At 39.6% G+C, this 19,237-nt stretch overlaps 1 protein-coding gene across 1 annotated transcript; it reads left to right on the forward strand.

The window, feature by feature from the left end:
* Window positions 1-511: 511 nt before the first annotated feature.
* On the forward strand, window positions 512-2,479 carry OR5B21 (olfactory receptor family 5 subfamily B member 21). Its single transcript, XM_008273279.4, has 2 exons — window positions 512-1,463; window positions 2,377-2,479. Exons 1-2 carry the CDS (start codon window positions 571-573, stop codon window positions 2,477-2,479), a joined length of 996 nt encoding a protein of 331 aa, XP_008271501.2. The 5' UTR covers window positions 512-570.
* The last annotated feature ends 16,758 nt before the right edge of the window (window positions 2,480-19,237 follow it).

Here is a 19,237-nt window from a genome sequence, read left to right on the forward strand (position 1 = left end):
AAGGTGAATTAATGCTGTAACAGGTACTCAAACAGTATTTTACACTTTATGTTTCTGTGTGGGTGCAAACTGTTGAAATCTTTACTTAATATATACTAAGTTGATCTTCTGTATATAAAGATAATTGAAAATGAATCTTGAAGTGGATGGAATGGAAGAGGGAACGGAGATGGGAGTATTGCGGGTGGGAGGGAAGGTATGGGGGGGAAAAGCCATTGTAATCCATAAGCTGTACTTTGGAAATTTATATTTATATTTATTATTATATTATTTATATTTATTATATATATTTATTATATATTATATTTATTAAATAAAAGTTAAAAAAATTAAGCTCCCTGAGCACTAAATTTCTCATCTGTAAAATAGGCGTAATAGCTCATATCTCTTAAGATTAAATTCTATTATACAGTTGAAAAGTCTCATGTGTGTCTTACGTATCATGCTTTATATATATATATTATATATATATATAAGGTTTCTATTTTTATTATCCCATCATCCCCTCTTTCATTTGAGTTTTATTAACTCATTTTCTTTAATCATCAGGCTAACCTACAGTTGACCTCAATGGAGAATAGCACAGAAGTGACAGAGTTCATCCTCTTGGGATTAACAGATGACCCCAATCTTCAGGTTCCTCTCCTCCTGATATTTTTGTTCATCTACCTCATCACTCTGGTTGGGAATGGGGGGATGATGATGATCATCCACTCAGACTCCCATCTCCACACTCCAATGTACTTCTTCCTCAGTAACCTCTCTTTTGTGGATCTGGGTTATTCCTCAGCTGTAGCTCCCAAGATGGTGGCTGCACTGCAATCAGGGAACAAGGTCATCTCCTACAATGGTTGTGCGGCTCAGTTCTTCTTCTTTGTGGGTTTTGCCACTGTAGAGTGCTACCTCTTGGCTTCCATGGCCTACGACCGCCATGCAGCAGTATGTAAGCCTCTTCACTACACCACCACCATGACAGCAAGTGTGTGTGCCCTCCTGACTATTGGCTCCTATGTCTGTGGCTTCCTCAATGCCTCTATCCATGCAGCAGACACCTTCAGACTTTCCTTTTGTGGTTCTAATGAGATTAACCATTTTTTCTGTGACATTCCACCTCTCTTGGCTCTCTCATGCTCCAACACACACATCAGCAAGTTGGTTGTCTTCTCTGTGGTGGGCTTCAATGTCTTTTTCACACTCCTGGTCATCCTTACCTCTTACTTCTTCATATACATCGCCATCCAAAAAATGCGTTCTGCTGAAGGGCGGAAGAAAGCATTCTCCACTTGTGCTTCCCACCTCACTGCGGTCTCCATCTTTTATGGCACGATCATCTTCATGTACTTGCAGCCCAGCTCTGGCCAGTCTATGGACACAGACAAAATAGCATCTGTGTTTTACACTGTGGTGATTCCCATGCTAAACCCTTTGATCTACAGTCTCAGGAACAAAGAAGTGAAAAACGCTCTCTGGAAATTACTGAACAAACTTTGCCCCCAGTCTCTAAGTGTGTGTAGGAAGTCGGCAGGCAGCTGAGGCATAAACCTTCTCTCAGATCTACATGCATTCATGACTTTGAGGTTTTGCAAATTTCAGTTCTTCCCCAACAACAGTGGTTATTTCTGCCACTAGGAGAAGTTGTAGGGAGCAACACTGGGAAATATCTCAGGAAGATGATCTTACGTTTAGCGAACAGCATAGCACATTTAAACTCTTCGTGCATTCATTTCTTGATGTGGTTTAAAGCAGAAGACCACAGCACACAACTGAATGTGTTGAATTTCTGTCTTTTATTTTCAATTGTAAGAAATTTCCATTTGCCATTGAATTTGGTGAAAGGATCACATCCTTATTTATAAGATTTATCAACTGAAATGCACAGTATTGTGTTTTTCATTTCTTTGGTTCATGAGTTTGAAAGCTAAAATTTCTAACAAAGAATGTTTCAACACTTTTAATAATGTTTCAGAAAAGGTTGTAATTTGAAGGACAGGGCACTTGACCAAGAGTTGGGTGATTTGAGATCAAATCTTTTCAATGTCCTATCCTCCCATCCCTACCCATGTTCCTACTCTCATTCACTTGGCAGACACCTTTGTATTCTCCACTCCTCATACGAATATGTAAGGATATGTTTAGTAAAAAATAATAAGCTTTCTTGTACATAGAAGTGTATGAGATGAAGCGCTTAAACCTGAACTTGAATTAACATACCTTTCTTTAGAGAGTCTGCATTCTGCTCCGTGCTTCTGGCTTCTGTCTAATTTAATTAACAAAGCTTTCAGAAGATTTGGAGGAAAAAAATCCCACAAATTTCCAAGGGCTATTAAGAGATTTTTGTCTTCCAAATTAAATAAATGCATTTCTCAGCACCCTTAAATTTGGTAAATCTATTATGAATGCACATAATAGCTTTCTGGGCCTGTTTTGCTTTTACTTTTTCAATAATTCAGCTCACTTCTGGGTCCCCACTGCATTCTGATGTTTGGTGGTTAGATGTTCCAGAATAAAAAATCAGCATGGAAATTTACTTCTTAAAATAGGGAATGGCACAATGACGCACAGTGCTAGTCCACTTTAAGGTCTCATTTCATGTGCTAGATGGTGTGCGCAATTGTGTGTGTGTGGGAAGGGAGTGGTGATTAATTTTGCTTCTCACATATCAACTTTTTGATGGTGTTTACAGCTACAATTAACCTAAACTGCTACTTAACTCATGATTTCAAGATAACAAGCAAATCCTCAAAGTAACCATATCAATTTTATTTTAAATGTGAAACTCACAAATCTTAGTTGGCTAAATCATGTAACTTAGAAAGGCAAAATATTTTTGAGATGATCAGACATCATAATGCACAGGGAAGCTTATACCTGATGAAGGTAAATCTCATGAGGGTATCTCAAACAGTTTTTGGAAAAATGGAATTAAAATATAAGCTTAATGCTGTGCAAAACTTTTTGAAATTCATGCATAATTTTTTCATAGAACACATTTCCATGGGCTGTCTGAAGTACTCTCCTAGGTCTGGAGAAAGAAGCAAAGAGGGAGTTCTAGAACAGAAGACCAAAGCGTGGGAAAAGCTTTGTCTGGCATGCAGCTCCTTCGCCTCCCCAAACCAGAAGCATCTGAGGCCTGGAGAGCTACACCTAACTCATCCACCCTCCTGCTTCCCTCTTTTAGCAAGGAGTCTTGTTCAGCCACATCCATGGAAAAATCGCCTTCAGTTGTTGGGCTGTATTGCACAAGGAACCCTTCTGGTGACTTAACAGGAGTTACGGGGCTGAAGGGTCTCCAGATTTGGAGATTAGCCCGGGAATCTACTTTCCAAGTGGAATGCTTTTCAGTTTTAACTCACCTTTCCCCTTACCTGATAGAATTGACTTTTATTCCTCTTCCCGCCTCTCTTTCTCTACTTCTTCTTTCCTTTCTTCTCCCTTTCTTTTTTTCCTCCCCCTCCAACCCCTTTTTAATGCTCGTCCCAAGACAGACCTTTCTCAGCACTAAATCATTAGGTCCCTTTGAAAAACTCAAGTCCAGAGCTGATATACTGTAACTGTTTCGGTAGGTAGTGTGGCAGGTTTCTTGGTGTTTTTTTGTTAATGTCTCTATACACCAGTTTAGGGAGAAAGTGTGGATCTTCCAAGAGTTAAAGGACTAATGCCTATGAATTTTTATTTTCTGTTGTACTCACCTCAAAAAGGTGTGACATTTGATTGCAAATGGGTATAAAAGAGTATATTTAGTTCTAGTATCAGAAGTGTGTGAATATATTTTATTTTTTTATTTATTTGAGAGGTAGAGTTACAGATAAAGAAGGAGAGGCAGAGAGAAAGGTCTTCTATCTGCTGGTTCACTCCCCAAATGGCCTCAAAGGCTGGAGCTGGGCTGATCCGAAGCCAGGAGCCAGGAGCTTCTTCTGGGTCGCCCATGTGAGTATAGGGGCCCAAGCACTTGGGCCATCCTCCACTGCATTCCCAGGCCATACACACAGAGCTGAATTGGAATAGGAGCAGCCAGGACATGAACTGGCACCCATATGGGATGCTGGCACCACAGGCTGAGGCTTACTACGTCACAGTGCTGGTCCCAGGGTGACTATTCTTACTCCTCTTATGAGTTGTGTGACTTCCAGAAGGTCATTTAATGTCTCTGAGGCCAAGTATGGGATAACCCATGATGCTAACGTGGAATCAAGTGTGTGAGCATGCCCATCCAAATGAACGAGTGCTTGATTCTGCTGGGACCCCGCGTCAGCTCTCGGCTGTCCTTTCTGCTTTGGCTCCTTAGCTCCCTTCTTCTCTCTCCACCACCTGAAGCCAAGCCTTTGTTTTGATCTTTTGTTTAACTTCCAAGCTCCCAGTCCTCAAGCAGACGCATTTCAAGGATCCATTTTATGAGTGTTCATTCTCAGAAGCCACTTGGGAGGAGACGTCTTGTCGCCAGCATGATGTCAGTTTGCAGGGTACACATTCCTGTGGGGAGCTTTTCACTTCCACACGGGAAACCTGTCAAATAGAGGCTGAATGCTCATTTGGTTATTAACAACATCCACCCTTTCTCTGCAGGAATGGTCTGATGAAAGAGAGACCTGGTGAGCGAGGCCTGCACAGGGAAACCTCCTATCTGTAACATCAAAACAAAATATACACACACACAAGTCAGGGCAGTTATTTATATCAGAATAGAATATTCCTTTGAAAAAAGACTATAATTGATTTTTTCTACACAGTTAAGCACCTTGTGTGCATTAGATAATTTAGTTAGTTTTATGTAGAGGGGGTGAAAAATAAAAATAATAGGAATCCTTGATGATTGGAGATGGAGTTACAGAATCCTAGTATCTGACCTTCAAAGAACCCTTTACAATCATCTGAATCAACCCTCTCATTTTACAATTGAAAAAGCCTCATTTCTACAATTTAACTTGCTCAAACTCAAACACAGAATTAAATTTTGCTTGGCACTTTTTCGCAGCTTCCATTTGATAAGGTTCTGGGTATATCAAAGACATCTTCATATTTTGACCATTTCCTCATCTTGAGAGAGGTTTTTGTGCTTCTGTTTTGCAGCTGTGGAAGTGGAAACTTTGAAAAGTTGACTTCCCTACCTATAGCTCAAAAGAGAAGCCAGGATTTGTTCCTGAGTCTTTGCCTTCCCAAGCTGATGTGTGGAGAAAAGAAAAATGGCCTTTGCCTTATGTTTTGGTAATTTGCAATGGAGATGTAAATTTATATATAAATCACTCACAGTCTTTCATGAGAAATCCCTGCTATGTGGAAGGTACTCTGTAGAATACAAACAAGAGGAAGACGACAAGATGTAACTCCTACTTCAACAAAGCAAAGCCTACTGCATAGATATTAAGTGACACAATACATTTTGAGATTTATGACTCAATGTCCAGTTACTTAAGGAATTTTTCTTGTTCTCCATGGAACAGAAATGGTTCAGGCACAATTGTTTTTAGTCTTTATTATTGGAATTGATTCTTTGAAGTGGCAGCCCACAGAGACAAGCAGGCCACAGTCAACACTGCAGGAAAGCGTAGTTTGAAGTATCTGAGGAAACAAAGGATATACAGCACTTTTCCTGCTTCAAGAGCAACTTACAAATAGTTTAGTGGACAGCACTCCTGCCTCAGAATCAACCCTTGGGTCATTCGGGTCTGACTAAAAGGTCCATGAGAGTCTCACAGGCATGGAAAGCCATGACATGGTGGCAAAAAACAATCTAAATGAAAGATCCTGGTGAACAAGACCCCAGCAGAAGGATCAGGCCATCCAGGAGAGAGGCGCCTTTCTCTGAAGGGAGGAAGGAACCCCCACTGTGATACGGCCTTGACTAAACAAATTCAGAGTCCGTGAACTCAAGGGGCTTCCATAGCCTAGACAGCTCATAGCAAGAGTCTCGGGTGATTACTGACGTCATAAATAAGAGTGCCAATTGTTAAATCAACAACGGGAGTCACTGGGTTCATGCTCCCCTCGCAGGATCTCTGTCCTTAATGTGTTTAACTATGAAACTCAAAAACAACACTACTAGTCGAACAATACCCTATACCTGGTTCGGTTGTGTGAGTGCAGCCTGTTGAAATCCCTGCTTAGTATATACTAAGTTGATCTTCAGTATATGAAGATAATTGAAAATGAAACGTGATGAAGGGCAGGATGGGAGAGGGAGTGGGAGAGGGGAGGGCCACGGGAGGGAGGGAGGTTGAGGGGGGAAGCCACAACAATACAAAAGTTGCAGTGTATATTCTACTTAAAACTATTGGTTGAACTCTGTAATTAATACACAATTACTCTTAGGTGTTTAATCAATGCTATAACTAGTACTCAAATAGTATTTTACACTTTGTGTTTCTGTGTGGGAGCAAAATGTGATTTTTACTTAATATATGCTAAATTGATCTTCTGTATATAAAGATAATTGAAAATTAATCTTGATGTGAAGGGAGGGGAGAGGGAGTGGGAGAGGGGAGCATTGTGGGTGGGAGGGAAGTTACAGGGGGGAGAAAGCTATTGTAATCCATAGCTGTACTTTGGAAATTTATGCTCATTAAATAAAAAAAAAAAGTTTAGTGGAATAAGGCCCATGCGAGTTCTAGATCAGGCATTTATGGTCTTTGTTGAATGAGTTGTACAGAAAATAATAATTAGAACTCTTCAGAGACAAGAAAGAATCCTGTGGAATACATGAAGTCTGTTCTGTTTGTATTAATAAATTTTTTTTCCAAAAAAATGAGTCCTGTGGTCAGGGAGAACTCCCTGGAAGAGGTGGGGCTTTAGCCAGGCTCTTAAAGGATATGTAGAAAGAACCCAGGATTTCAAGATGGGAAACTTTCAGGTTTTAGTTAAAACTGTACCGCTGACCAGTTGTGAAACTGCCATGGGGTACCTCTCTCTGAGCCAGTTTCCTCATCGTCGAAGTGCAGGTAATAACACCAAAATTTCATCAAGGGCGTTGTGAGGGTCAACTGAAATAAGGGATGGGAAACCTTTTCCAAATGCTTTGCTCTTGCTAACTATGGTATTGCTGATGGCGGTAATCTTATGAGCAGAGCTGAATGAAGAATTCAGGATCATATGTTGGCAGGAGCTTTTAAGAAAGTAGACCAATTAGCTTAGAAGTGGGTGAACCGCTAATTCCTGAATACCCCTTCCTTCTCATTTCATCACTTCTGCAGGCCATTTGGACTTACTTCCATCAGACTAAATGAAGAGCCTGGGCCTATGACAGTTAATAGCATCCTTATGGAAATATCCCATTTTATAGAGAAATTTTTGTACTCACCACTCAGTTATCCAGAATCCTAAAGCCCATGAATTCTGCCTCCTGTTCACACATGGGATTTCTCAGTTGTTGGTCTGTGATTATTTCACAAGGTGTGTGTGTGTGTGTGTGTGTGTGTGTGTGTGAGTGTGGTGAAAATATATTCATAGCATATTTAACTAGAAAAAAGTTAATGTAAGCACACACACAAATGCAATATATACTTAAAAACATTGGTGGAAAATGCAATTAAATGATGCTCATTTTGATGCAAAAATTTTTGAAATCAATATAGTTTTCATAATCTGCATTTTCATTGAATTTTTTGAGACATTTTTGTATAAAACATATTTTAAGCAAACTTTCAACAAATCAATGAAAAAAGACAGTCAATCCAATAAAAATTAGAAAGTATAAAATTTAATTATGTATTTTATTTTCATGATCATTTATCTGGCTTATTTGAGTTGATGGTAAATAATGGTGAGGTGAATATTTTGATTATGTATGTTGGATAACATGTATATTCATACATATTGGAATATATATAACTGTGTCTCTGGGGAATATATACCTAGAAGTGAAATTGCTGATCACAAATTTTTTACTCTATTAAATAATACTACATTGTTTTCCAAAATGGTTTAACACATTTCTATTCCTATCAATGATACATGAGTTTTCTTCCTTTCTTCTTTTTTAAAATTTGAATGGCAAAGATATAAAAAGAGAGAGAGAGAGAGAAAGAGAGAGGTATTCTGTCTGCTGGTTCACTCCCCAAAATGGTTGCAACCCCAAGCTGGATCCAGGTTTCCCATGTGAGTGCAAGGGCCCAAGTGCTTGGGCCATCTTCCACTGCTTTTCCAGGTGCATTAGTGGGAGCTGGATCAGAAGTGGAATAGCCAGGACTCAAACCAATATCCATGTGTGATGCCGGCATTGCAGGCTGTGGCTTAACCTGCTACACCACGACATCGGCCCCTGTGTGTGAGTTTTCATTTACAATAGTTGATATCACTAGTCTTTTAAATTATGCCAATTTGATGAGAGGATAGTCTCTTTAATTTAAATTTTTATTTTTGCCAATTTAATTTTTAAATTTTGCTAGTTTGATGACAGGATAGTCTCTTTGTTGTCTTAATTTGCATTTCCGTGATTACTGATGTTCAGCACACCTCCTCCCCATATTTCATTCATTTTCCATAGATTACCATGAGTAAATTATAAGAGAATGAATGATAATAGCTATATAGGGGCTTTCGGTCTATTCTTGACTTGAGTGACAGATATATTGGTGTTTGGTAGTTGCTGCTAAACTGAACTTAGATACTCTATACGACTTTTTTAGTATAGCAAATATATCCTATTCTATGTTAGACATATATAAAAATATGTCAAAGTAAAATGTGGCATATATTTGGTTTAACAAATATATCATATATAAAAATGCATTTGAGTAAAAATATATAAAAAGGTAAATCAAATATAGCTCCTATATCAAAACCATTATATAAATTTGTAATATACTCTTATGTATATGTCATCATTCATAGTACAAATGTTAAAATGATATATTCAACAGAACTCCTATATTCTAGAATTTTACAGTATTAACCAAAGATGAGATAAGGCTTATACATAAGAAACTTTAATTCAATATAGAGAATGATAAAAAGCACCAAGAGAGAGCCATATAAAATGCTATGACAGATGGATGAGGGATAATTTCCAGGGTGGACAAGAAAGATACAGAGAAATGAGAAGGAAGATGAATTCAGCAAACAGTGTTCTGTTTAACCAGAGTATAATATTTGCAAAGAGAAGTAACACAAAATAAGTCTAGAATTGACTGTTGGTATCCAGCTGTGCAGGGCATTCTCTTTCATGTTAAGGCTTCCACATTTATACTATAGATTCAAACTCCACCAAGAAAATTTTAGGTCTCAGATAAATGTCAGAGCTAAATGCAAAATCCCAACTATGACAGCAGAATCTTTAGAATGGCTTTGCTTATGCACGTATGTTAAAGTAAAGTACTTGTTTGTTTCAGAGAAATCATTCAGTATTTTATGTGTGAGCACATATCCACAGGAAATGTTGTTTGAGCACCTGCTATAGCAGATATTGGCCACTGTCTTGCGTATTGAGATCCAGTTTTCTTCTTAAAACTTTCTTATTTCAATAGCAAATGATCTCACACTCATGAATTTCATGGTAGAAGAATTCCCGGTGCACCCCCAAGTCTGTTGAGTAGAGGCAAGGAGAATCTCCTTTCCTGCCCCCACTGGGTTACAGCCCCAATACAAAAACACACAGATGGACAGCGACAAGCATACATGTGTCCTAAGCTCAATCAATAAAAATTCTCATTCCCTAAACTTGAATCTGAACCAAGTAGTGCAAGGATCACTTGAAGGCTTGGGGCTCATTCATCCATTGATGGTATTCTAGTAGGACCATTCCAGACACAAGATAATTTTTTTCTCTCCTGACTTCTATTCCTCATTCTTCAGACTTGCCCTGATTCCTGCCTTTTGTTGTTTCTCTTTGATTCTGAGAACTTCTAGATACCTTTTCATTACCTGTCTGCTTTTCTTTAAGTTAGACCAAGTTGCCCTCTGTAATGAAACATAAGTCTTCTCTAACATGTGACAGATGATCTTCCAGGGACTGTATAGTGAACAAGAGGTAAGTCACTGATCTTATGGATTTGAAAGAATAGAATAGAAATGTGAAATATTAAGTAGGAGAAAAATATTCTCAATAATACAAGAGAAGTCCATATGTACTGTAGGTAGAAATTTAGCAGGAAGGTGAGTACTGCAGAGAAAGCATTTCTATGAAATGTTAACAGTAGAAAACTGCTAATTATCAAGGAATGCATTTTGCAAACACTTTTCCTTGCTAATAATAATAATAAAGACCTCCGTGAGGATGAAAGAGCCTTTGACCTATTTTCATTCCACCTTTGCGTGTTACTGACAAGGAAGTCGAGGCCTGAGAAGAGGAAGTGGCCACAGAAAGTCTCATGTCCAGGAAGTGGCTGAACCAGATCTCGTGCCTTACTCCACCTATGCATTCCACCTCATCCACCACAGCTGCTCGGGCAGGTGGCCACACGGCGTTTTGTGCTGTGAGAACCCATTTAATTTGCTTCACTCTGCACGCTTCTGACAGAGTCACCCTTTGTGTTTACAGATATTTTACTGAGTTTCTGTTCAGATAATGGCCACTTTCTGAGCTAGAGCTTGAACGAAAGTCATGTCCAGGAGCCAATATGTTGCCTTTCAAGTAAATTGCAACGTTAGGTCCCTAGTTAGCTACTCTTTCAATTTTCCACTTCTGCTCCAAGCATCTCTTATGTCAATAACTGTCCTCCATAGTGTACACCTTAGAGAGCTGGCTGGATCTTGAAGCCCATCTTCCAGCTCGTGCTGGGGTTAGGATCTCTCCTTCAGATAAGTGGCATCCAAGCAAGGGGGACAAAAGCCAGGCCTGCTTTTCCTGTTTCCTTGAGGCAGCTCTAAGGTCCAGCTCAGCTCCCAAGCTCTGCAGGGATTGGCAGAGGCCATTGTTGTGACTGCCTGTCAGCCCAGCTTTCCCTGCTGGCTGATGCTGCTGCCCTCTCTCTCACACAGGTGCTGGTCCTTAGAGCCCTCTCTGCCAGGCTGCCTGGGGTCCCAGCCTCAGAGTCTGTTTCCCAGTGTGTCTGATCTAAGTGGTCCCCTTACCTACTCTCAGCTTTGTGAGAACTTCTAAGGGCCAGATAACATTGTTTTTACCTTCTTCAGGATTGTAGTTTATGTTGCTAGAAACAGGGGTCCTGAGGTTGGTGGGCACAAAATGCAGATTTTTGGCACAGGAGCCTTAGAGAATTTCCCATCCCTAGATATTTTCCCATGGTTTCCTGTGTACTGGGAGCACTGCTGGGTGTCATTACTTTGGTTGCTTCTATATTATCTTGTTAAAAATAGGTTATTATCCTAATTTTATAGTTGTTAAAAGCAAGACTCAGAGATGCGAAGTAACTTACTGAACATCAAACAGCTGGGGAAATGCCACCATCTCCTACTGAATAATGATAACCTGTGGTCCAAGAACCAAATTTCCCATTTTACACGTGGTGAAACGGAGGCTTAGATACACATGTGCTAAGCATTAGAACCAGGATTCTGACCCACTTCTTCACTGGTTTTAGAAGCCTTCTACTCTATCCTGCCCTCCTTACCGCCTCCTATCTTTCAGATGAAGAAACTGAGGCCAAGATATCCTTATGTAGCTCCATATCATATAGCTGGGATGCCAGCAGTGAGTCCAGCCCCCAAGTTTACCATCTCCTACTCTGCAACACCAGTTAGCTCTCTGCTCAGCATTTGCTGAATTTGTCGGACTGCTGCTACCTTTCCAAGCACAGGAGAATGGCATGCTCACTTAAATTGCAAAACTCTTCATCACATATCAAATTGGAAATGTAGGCCATCTGCCCATGTGATTTCATTTCATAACTTGGAGCTAAAAATAACTCTCAGCTTGCTTGGCCTGTATATAATATATTAAAAGCTCACATTCAAATTGGCTCGCTTCTTGGATTAATGCAAAGATTATGGCTCTCCAGGCTTCTTTCTCTTATGTTCTGTCTCACCCAGCAGGAAGTGGATTATGATTGCCCACATTATATTCTATGCAAATTAGTGGGTTTTTATTTTTAAATATAAATTGCATGACCTTAAGCTCTTTGCTGCACCTGAAGAATTAGTTTTGGAAGACATGGGTGTGAAATGGTTAAGGGTGTAGGCTCTGCAGCCAGACATTGAAGGAAGGTTGTTTATCATTAGGCAAGGCATGAAACCTTTATCTTAATTTCCTCACCAGTGAAACAGACACCATTATATCCATATTCTGGGATTTTTGTAAAGATTAAACAAAGTAATTCCTGACCACTCAATTGGGCTAATACGGGAACAAATAAGATAACTCCGAATAAAAGGTCACCACCACTCAGCATTACCAACTTTTCCTATCCTGTTTTTTTTTTTTTAATATTAATTTATTTTAAAGGCATAGTGACAGAGGGAAGGAGAGAGATCTTTTATCTTCTTTTTTATTATTTATTTATTTATTTTTTTGACAGGCAGAGTGGACAGTGAGAGAGAGAGAGAGAGACAGAGAGAAAGGTCTTCCTTTTCCATTGGTTCACCCTCCAATGGCAGCCACAGCCGGCGTGCTGCGGCCGGCACACCGCGCCGATCCAATGGCAGGAGACAGGTACTTCTCCTGGTCTCCCATGGGGTGCAGGGCCCAAGGACCTGGGCCATCCTCCACTGCACTCCCTGGCCACAGCAGAGAGCTGGCCTGGAAGAGGGGCAACCGGGACAGAATCCAGCGCCCTGACCGGGACTAGAACCCGGTGTACCGGCGACGCAAGGTGGAGGATTAGCTTAGTGAGCCGCGGCGCCGTCCTCCTATCCTGTTTTGCATGGAACTTTCTGATTTTAATCCTGAAAGTCCTTATCCTGGGAAATCCCTCAAGCCTGGGAAAATTGGAACAGTTGATTACTTTATTCACCATCAATAAAACCAACAAAAATGCTGTTATTCACTTATTCAAGAGATATTTACTGATAAATAATACATTCCAGATTCTTTTATGGCATTTTAAAGGAAAAAATAATAAAAATATACACTTGTGAAACACTCAAGTGAATGAAACAGAAACATGAAAATGGGCAAATAGTATATGAGGTCTGCTGAACTGGTATGAACCATTCAAAGTCTAAATAAATGTCCCAAACATTGCTCCAAGGAGGCACAATACAGGAATTCCCTGGGTTATACACTTCTCTGTAATATTGGATTGTTTCATTTCTAATATTGAATTTTTTCCCCAAACACTCACGCTGTGGGTAGTTGACAGAGTAATATAGGAAAAAGTGCTTCCATAAGCAGAGAAGTTAAATAGCTTTTTATTACTTTATAATAGCCTGTCTCAGTGGTTTTAATAGACTGGTGAACATTTTGCTTTCCTCAATAGGGATGTTTTAAGTATTGGTTTCAAACATTTTACATTTTTTGACAACATAGAATTATTTTTGGAACTCACATAATATTCTCACCAATGTTCCAAAATGTATTCACCAATGTCTCAAAGGGTTTGACAGAAAGAAAATCAAAGTGCTTTATCCATTTTAGTATTATTTTTTTTTGTTCTAGTACCATTGGTTGAACTCTGTAATTAACACACAATTATTCTTAGGTGTTTAAATTTTAACTGAAAAGTGATCCCTGTTAGGAATTTGGAAAACATTATGCTAAGTGAAATAAGCCAATCCCAAAGGGACAAATACCACTTGTTCTCCTTGATAGGTGACAACTAACTGAGCACCAAAAAGGAAACCTGTTAAAGTGAAATGAACACTATGAGAAACGGTGACTTGATCAGCCCTCACCCTGACTGTTGATGAGCAACTTGATATGTTATCCCTCTTAGTATTTTTTTGTTTGTTCTACTTGGTACTTTTGGTTGAATACTGTAATCAATACACAATTCTTCTTAAGTGCTGAAACTTAACTGAAAAGTGATCACTGTTAAATATAAGAGTGGGAATAAGAGAGGGAAGAGATGTGCAATTCGGGACATGCTCAAGCTGACTTACCTCAAACGGTAGAGTTAGAAACATACCAGGGGATTCGAATTCAATCCCATCGAGGTGGCATGTACCAATGCCATCTCACTAGTCCCAGTGATCAATTTCTGTTTACAATTGATCGTAATGATAGGACTAAGAACCAAAGGGATCACATAAACAAGAATAGTGTCTGCAAATACTAGCTGATAGAATCAAAAAGGGAGAGAATGATCCAACATGGGAAATGAGATGCACAGCAGACCCATAGAATGGCAGATGTCCTAAACAGCACTCTGGCCTCAGAATCAGCTCTTAAGGCATGCGGATCTGGCTGAAAAGCCCATGAGACTATTTCAGGCATGGAAAGCCAAGACACTCTGGGGGAAAAAAAAAAACCTAAATGAAAGATCTCCGCAAGTGAGATCCCAGTGGAAAGAACAGGTCATCAAAGAAGGAGGTACCTTTCTCTGAAGGGAGGAGAGAACTTCCACTTTGACCATGGCCTTGTCTAAATATGATCAGAGTCGGTGAACTCAGGGGGCTTCCATAGCCTTGGCAGCTCATGACAAGAGCCTAGGGTGATTACTGATGCCATAAACAAGAGTGTCAATTTGTTAAGTCAACAACAGGAGTCACTGTGCACTTACTCCTCATGTAGGATCTTTGTCCTTGGTGTGCTGTACATTGAGATTTAATGCTATAACTAGTACTCAAACAGTATTTTTCACTTTATGTTTCTGTGTGGGAGCAAACTGTTGAAATCTTTACTTAATGTATGCTAAACTGATCTTCTGTATATAAAGAGAATCGAAAATGAATCTTGATGTGAATGGAAGGGGAGAGGGAGTGGGAGAGGGGAGGGTTGTGGGTGGGAGGGACATTATGGGGGGGAAGCCATTGTAATCCATAAGCTGTACTTTGGAAATTTATATTCATTAAATAAAAGTTTAAAAAAAAAAGAAAATCAAAGTGGTATCTGGCGTGGTCAGACATTTGGGAGACGTTCAGTGATATTCTTTTTCCTTCTTAATTGATGTATAATAATTGTAGGTATTTAAGGGGCAAATTCTGATATTAAATACATGTATACAATGTGTGCTGATCAGGTCAGGGTAATTAACAAATCCATCACCACAAACATTGATCATTTCTTTGTGGTGAGGACACTCCAGATACTCAGAGACATTTTTCACAGGAGATTATAACTCTTAGATACACTCTTCTTGTTTATGAGCCATTTTTGTAGCTCCAGGATTGGATGCTGAAGTCATTCCTCACAGATTTAAGTTACTTCTTTTGTCTCCTGTGTCCAGCCTACACATTAGAAGCATGTATGAGAGAGAGAGAGAGAGAGAGAGAGAGAGAGAAAGAGAGACCAAGAAATGCATATTCTATGACAATTTGTTAAATCAGAAGGGATCACTTTTATTTATTTCAAAGTAAAACAGAAAAGCACCCTCAAAGCCCACAGAAGATTCATGATTGGTAATCAGTGTTTATTTCACTCATGGATTCTTATTTCAGTCCATGTACAAAACTCCTCTCCAAAAAGGCCCCCAAGAATATGTGTAGCCTTCTGTCAGGAGAGGACAACCACATAGGAGGAATATGTTTTGTACTTCTATTGCACAGTGGGGTGAACGTAGATGACAATAAACTCTCAAAATAGTTACAAGAGGATTTTGAATATACCCAAAGAAATGATAGAGGTTTACAATGATGGATATGCTAATTACTCTGATTTGATCATTACATAAAATATCCATGAATTGAAACATTACATTGTATCCGATAAATATGTACAGGTTTTTTTGTCAAAAGAATAAAATAATACAGAAAATTCTTTTAAGAAGCCATTATTTATTATTCCAATGTGCATTTGTTGAGCACTGGTTGTATGCTAGACCCTAGTAAGTTTATTGACTGCCCCATAATTTGCAAAATGGTTGAGTTAAGAAATAGGGGTTGGATTATTCTGTAGGCAGTTATTGAAGTCATGCTGCCTTTTCCGAATGTCCCTCTATACCCTTGCTTTTTCCATCACTCTGTTGTTCCATCTCTCTGGGACTTCCTGCATGGACTACATCACCTGGACTCCTTTTGGTGGCTTCTTTTTGGGTTTGGTCAGTAGGTGACCAGAAGACTGTAGGAAAGATATATCAAAGTATTTATTCTCTAAACTCCCTACCTACCGGATTGGGCATTGGCAATTGGCAGCATTTTTCTATTTATAAGATAACCTGTCAGACTTTCCCTCTTCCATGATTATTTGCTGAATGAGAAAGTTACTTCAAAATAAAAAGTTTTAACTCATTGGACTTTATTATGTCTCATACAGACTTACTCAGATTGCAACTAAAAGATTGTCCACTGGTATGTGATTTGAATAGGAAAATATTGGCAATTTTTGAATTCTTTATTATAGGATAAGTTAACCCACAAATGGAAATTTGTGAGTTTAGTTTTTGAACTGCTCGTATGCCTTATATTTTTAGACACTTTCAATATTGCTGAAAGTGTTAATAAGCTCAAATGAATAACTATAGTTACTATTTTTTTTTACAAGCAGAGTGGACAGTGAGAGAGAGAGAGAGACAGAGAGAAAGGTCTTCCTTTGCCGTTGGTTCACCCTCCAATGGCCGCCACAGCTGGCGCGCTGCGGCCGGCGCACCGCACTGATCCAATGGCAGGAGCCAGGTACTTCTCCTGGTCTCCCATGGGGTGCAGGGCCCAAGCACCTGGGCCATCCTCCACTGCACTCCCTGGCCACAGCAGAGAGCTGGCCTGGAAGAGGGGCAACCAGGACAGAATCTGGTGCCCCGACCGGGACTAGAACCCGGTGTGCTGGCACCGCAAGGCGGAGGATTAGCCTAGTGAGCCGCGGCACCGGCCTATAGTTACTATTAATAAAAGGATTTAAAGTTTTATTTTTAACTGAAAAATAATAATTATACATATTTATGGGGTACTATATGATGTTTAAAATATATTTGTAGTGTGAACAGATTATGTCAGGCTAATCAACAAATTCAACATCTCACATGCTTATTTTTTGTGGTGAAAATATTTAAAATATTTTCTTTCAAAATCCATTTTGAAATATATTACTTATTATAGTCATCATTTGTGCAACAAGTTGCTAAAACTTATCCCTCCTGTAACTGAAATGTTGTACCCTTTGATCAATATCTCCCTTCCCCCATTCACTTCCCTTCCCTCCAGCTCTGATAACCATCTTTCTACTTTCTACTTCTATGAGTTCAATTTTGTTTGATCTCATATCTAAGTGAAATACTACTTTTTTTTTGCCTTTCTGTGCCTGGCTCAATTCACTTAACAGAATGTCCTCCAGGTTCATCCATGTTATCACAAATGACTGGATTTATCCCCTTTTTAATGCTGGATGGTATTCCATAGTGTATAGAATTATTGAAAAGACAAAATATAATGTGTTGATGATGGTATGGAGAAAACAGAACCCTTGTGCACTGGTTGTGGGGAATTTAAATTAATATAACCATTATGGAAAACAATATGAAGATTCCTCCAAAAACTAAAAAATAGCATTACCATATAATAATATGTTAAGGTTTTTTTTTTAATTGTATATTTACTACACTCATCCACCTGCATCTTTGAGTAAGCATCTTTTTCCTCGTGGGTTTCAATGGCTATCTTACCATTTTGAGTTTCACGATAGTTTACATTCATTGTTCTCCACAATGGTTCCCCTATGAGTTACCAGTTTTTTAAAAGATGTATTTATTTGAAAGGCAGCATTACAGAGAGAGAGAGAGAGCGAGAGCGAGAGGGTGAGCTTCCTTTTGCTGGTTCACTCCACAAATGGCCACAACAGCTAGAGCTGAGCTGATCTGAAGCAAGGAGCCAGGAGCCTCTTCCAGGTCTCCCACATGGGTTCAGGGGCTCAGGACTTGGGCCATCTTCTATTGCTTTCCCAGGACATAGCAGAGAGTTGGGGTGGAAGTGAAGCTGCTGGGACTACAACCAGCCCCCATATGGGATGGCAGCACTGCAGGCGGCGGCTTTACCTGTTACGCCACGGGGCCATCCCACCAGAAATAGCCAAGTGCCCTGTAATTGGGTGTGTATACATTTATTATAATCACTTCGTCCTGTTGTATTGATCCATTAATCATTACATAATGTCCTTCTTTATCTTTTTTTTTAAGTTTTTGTATTAAAGTTTATTTTGCTTGATATCAGGATGGCCATACCAGCCCTTTTTTTCCCCCGTTCACATGGAATGCCGTTTCCATTCTTTCATTTTCAGTTTAAGTGTATCTGTTGGTGAGGTGTGTTTCCTGTGGGCAGCAAATAGATGGATCTTGGTTTTTAATCCATTAGGTTAGTCTATCTTTTAACTGGAGAGTTGTGGTCATTTAATTTCAAGGTGACTAATGAAAAGTAACTCTTTACCTTGCCATTCTTCCATGAATATTCCCATTGTTTGCTTTGATTTCTTTTATACTTTTATTGGGGGATTTTCTGTCTTCTCATTCTTTCATGTTGGTGGATTTCTTTCTGTGTTTCTGTGTTCAGCATATCCTTAGCATCTTTTATAGGGCTAGACAGATGGTGACAAATTCTTTCAATTTCTTTTTGTTATGGAATGTGCTTATTTCATCATTATTCATAAGTGAGAGATTTGCAGGGTACAGTATTCTGGGTTGGCAATTTTTTTCTCTTAAGATTTGGACTATATCTTGCCAGTGTCTTCTAGCCTGTAGGGTTTCTGATAAGAAGTCAGCTGTGGCCGGTGCCGTGACTCACTAGGCTAATCCTCTGGCACACTGGGTTCTAGCCCTGGTCGGGGCATCGGATTCTGTCCCAGTTGCCCCTCTTCCAGGCCAGCTCTCTGCTGTGGCCTGGGAGTGCAGTGGAGGATGGCCCAAGTGCTTGGGCCCTGCACCCACATGGGAGACCAGGAGAAGCACCTGGCTCCTGGCTTCGGATCAGCGCAGTGTGCCGGCCACAGCGGCCATTGTGGGGTGAACCAACGGAAGGAGGACCTTTCTCTCTGTCTCTCTCTCTCACTGTCCACTCTGCCTGTCAAAACAAAACAAAACAAAAAGAAGTCAGCTGTGAGTCTAGTTGGAGATCCCCTGAAGATAATCTGGCATTTCTCTTGTACATTTTGGAATCTTTTCTTTATGCTTACTTTGGAAAGCTTGACTATAATGTGTTGTAATGATGATCTTTTCTGGTCAAAGCTGTTAGGAGTTCTGTGTGCTTCCTGTACTTGGACCTTACTTTCTTTCTCCAAGTTAGGGAGGTTTTCTGTAATTATTTCACTAACTGAGCCTTCTTTTTCCTTCTCTTT

The sequence above is a fragment of the Oryctolagus cuniculus genome, chromosome 1, assembly GCF_964237555.1.
Source record: "Oryctolagus cuniculus chromosome 1, mOryCun1.1, whole genome shotgun sequence".
Taxonomy (NCBI): Eukaryota; Metazoa; Chordata; class Mammalia; order Lagomorpha; family Leporidae; genus Oryctolagus; species Oryctolagus cuniculus.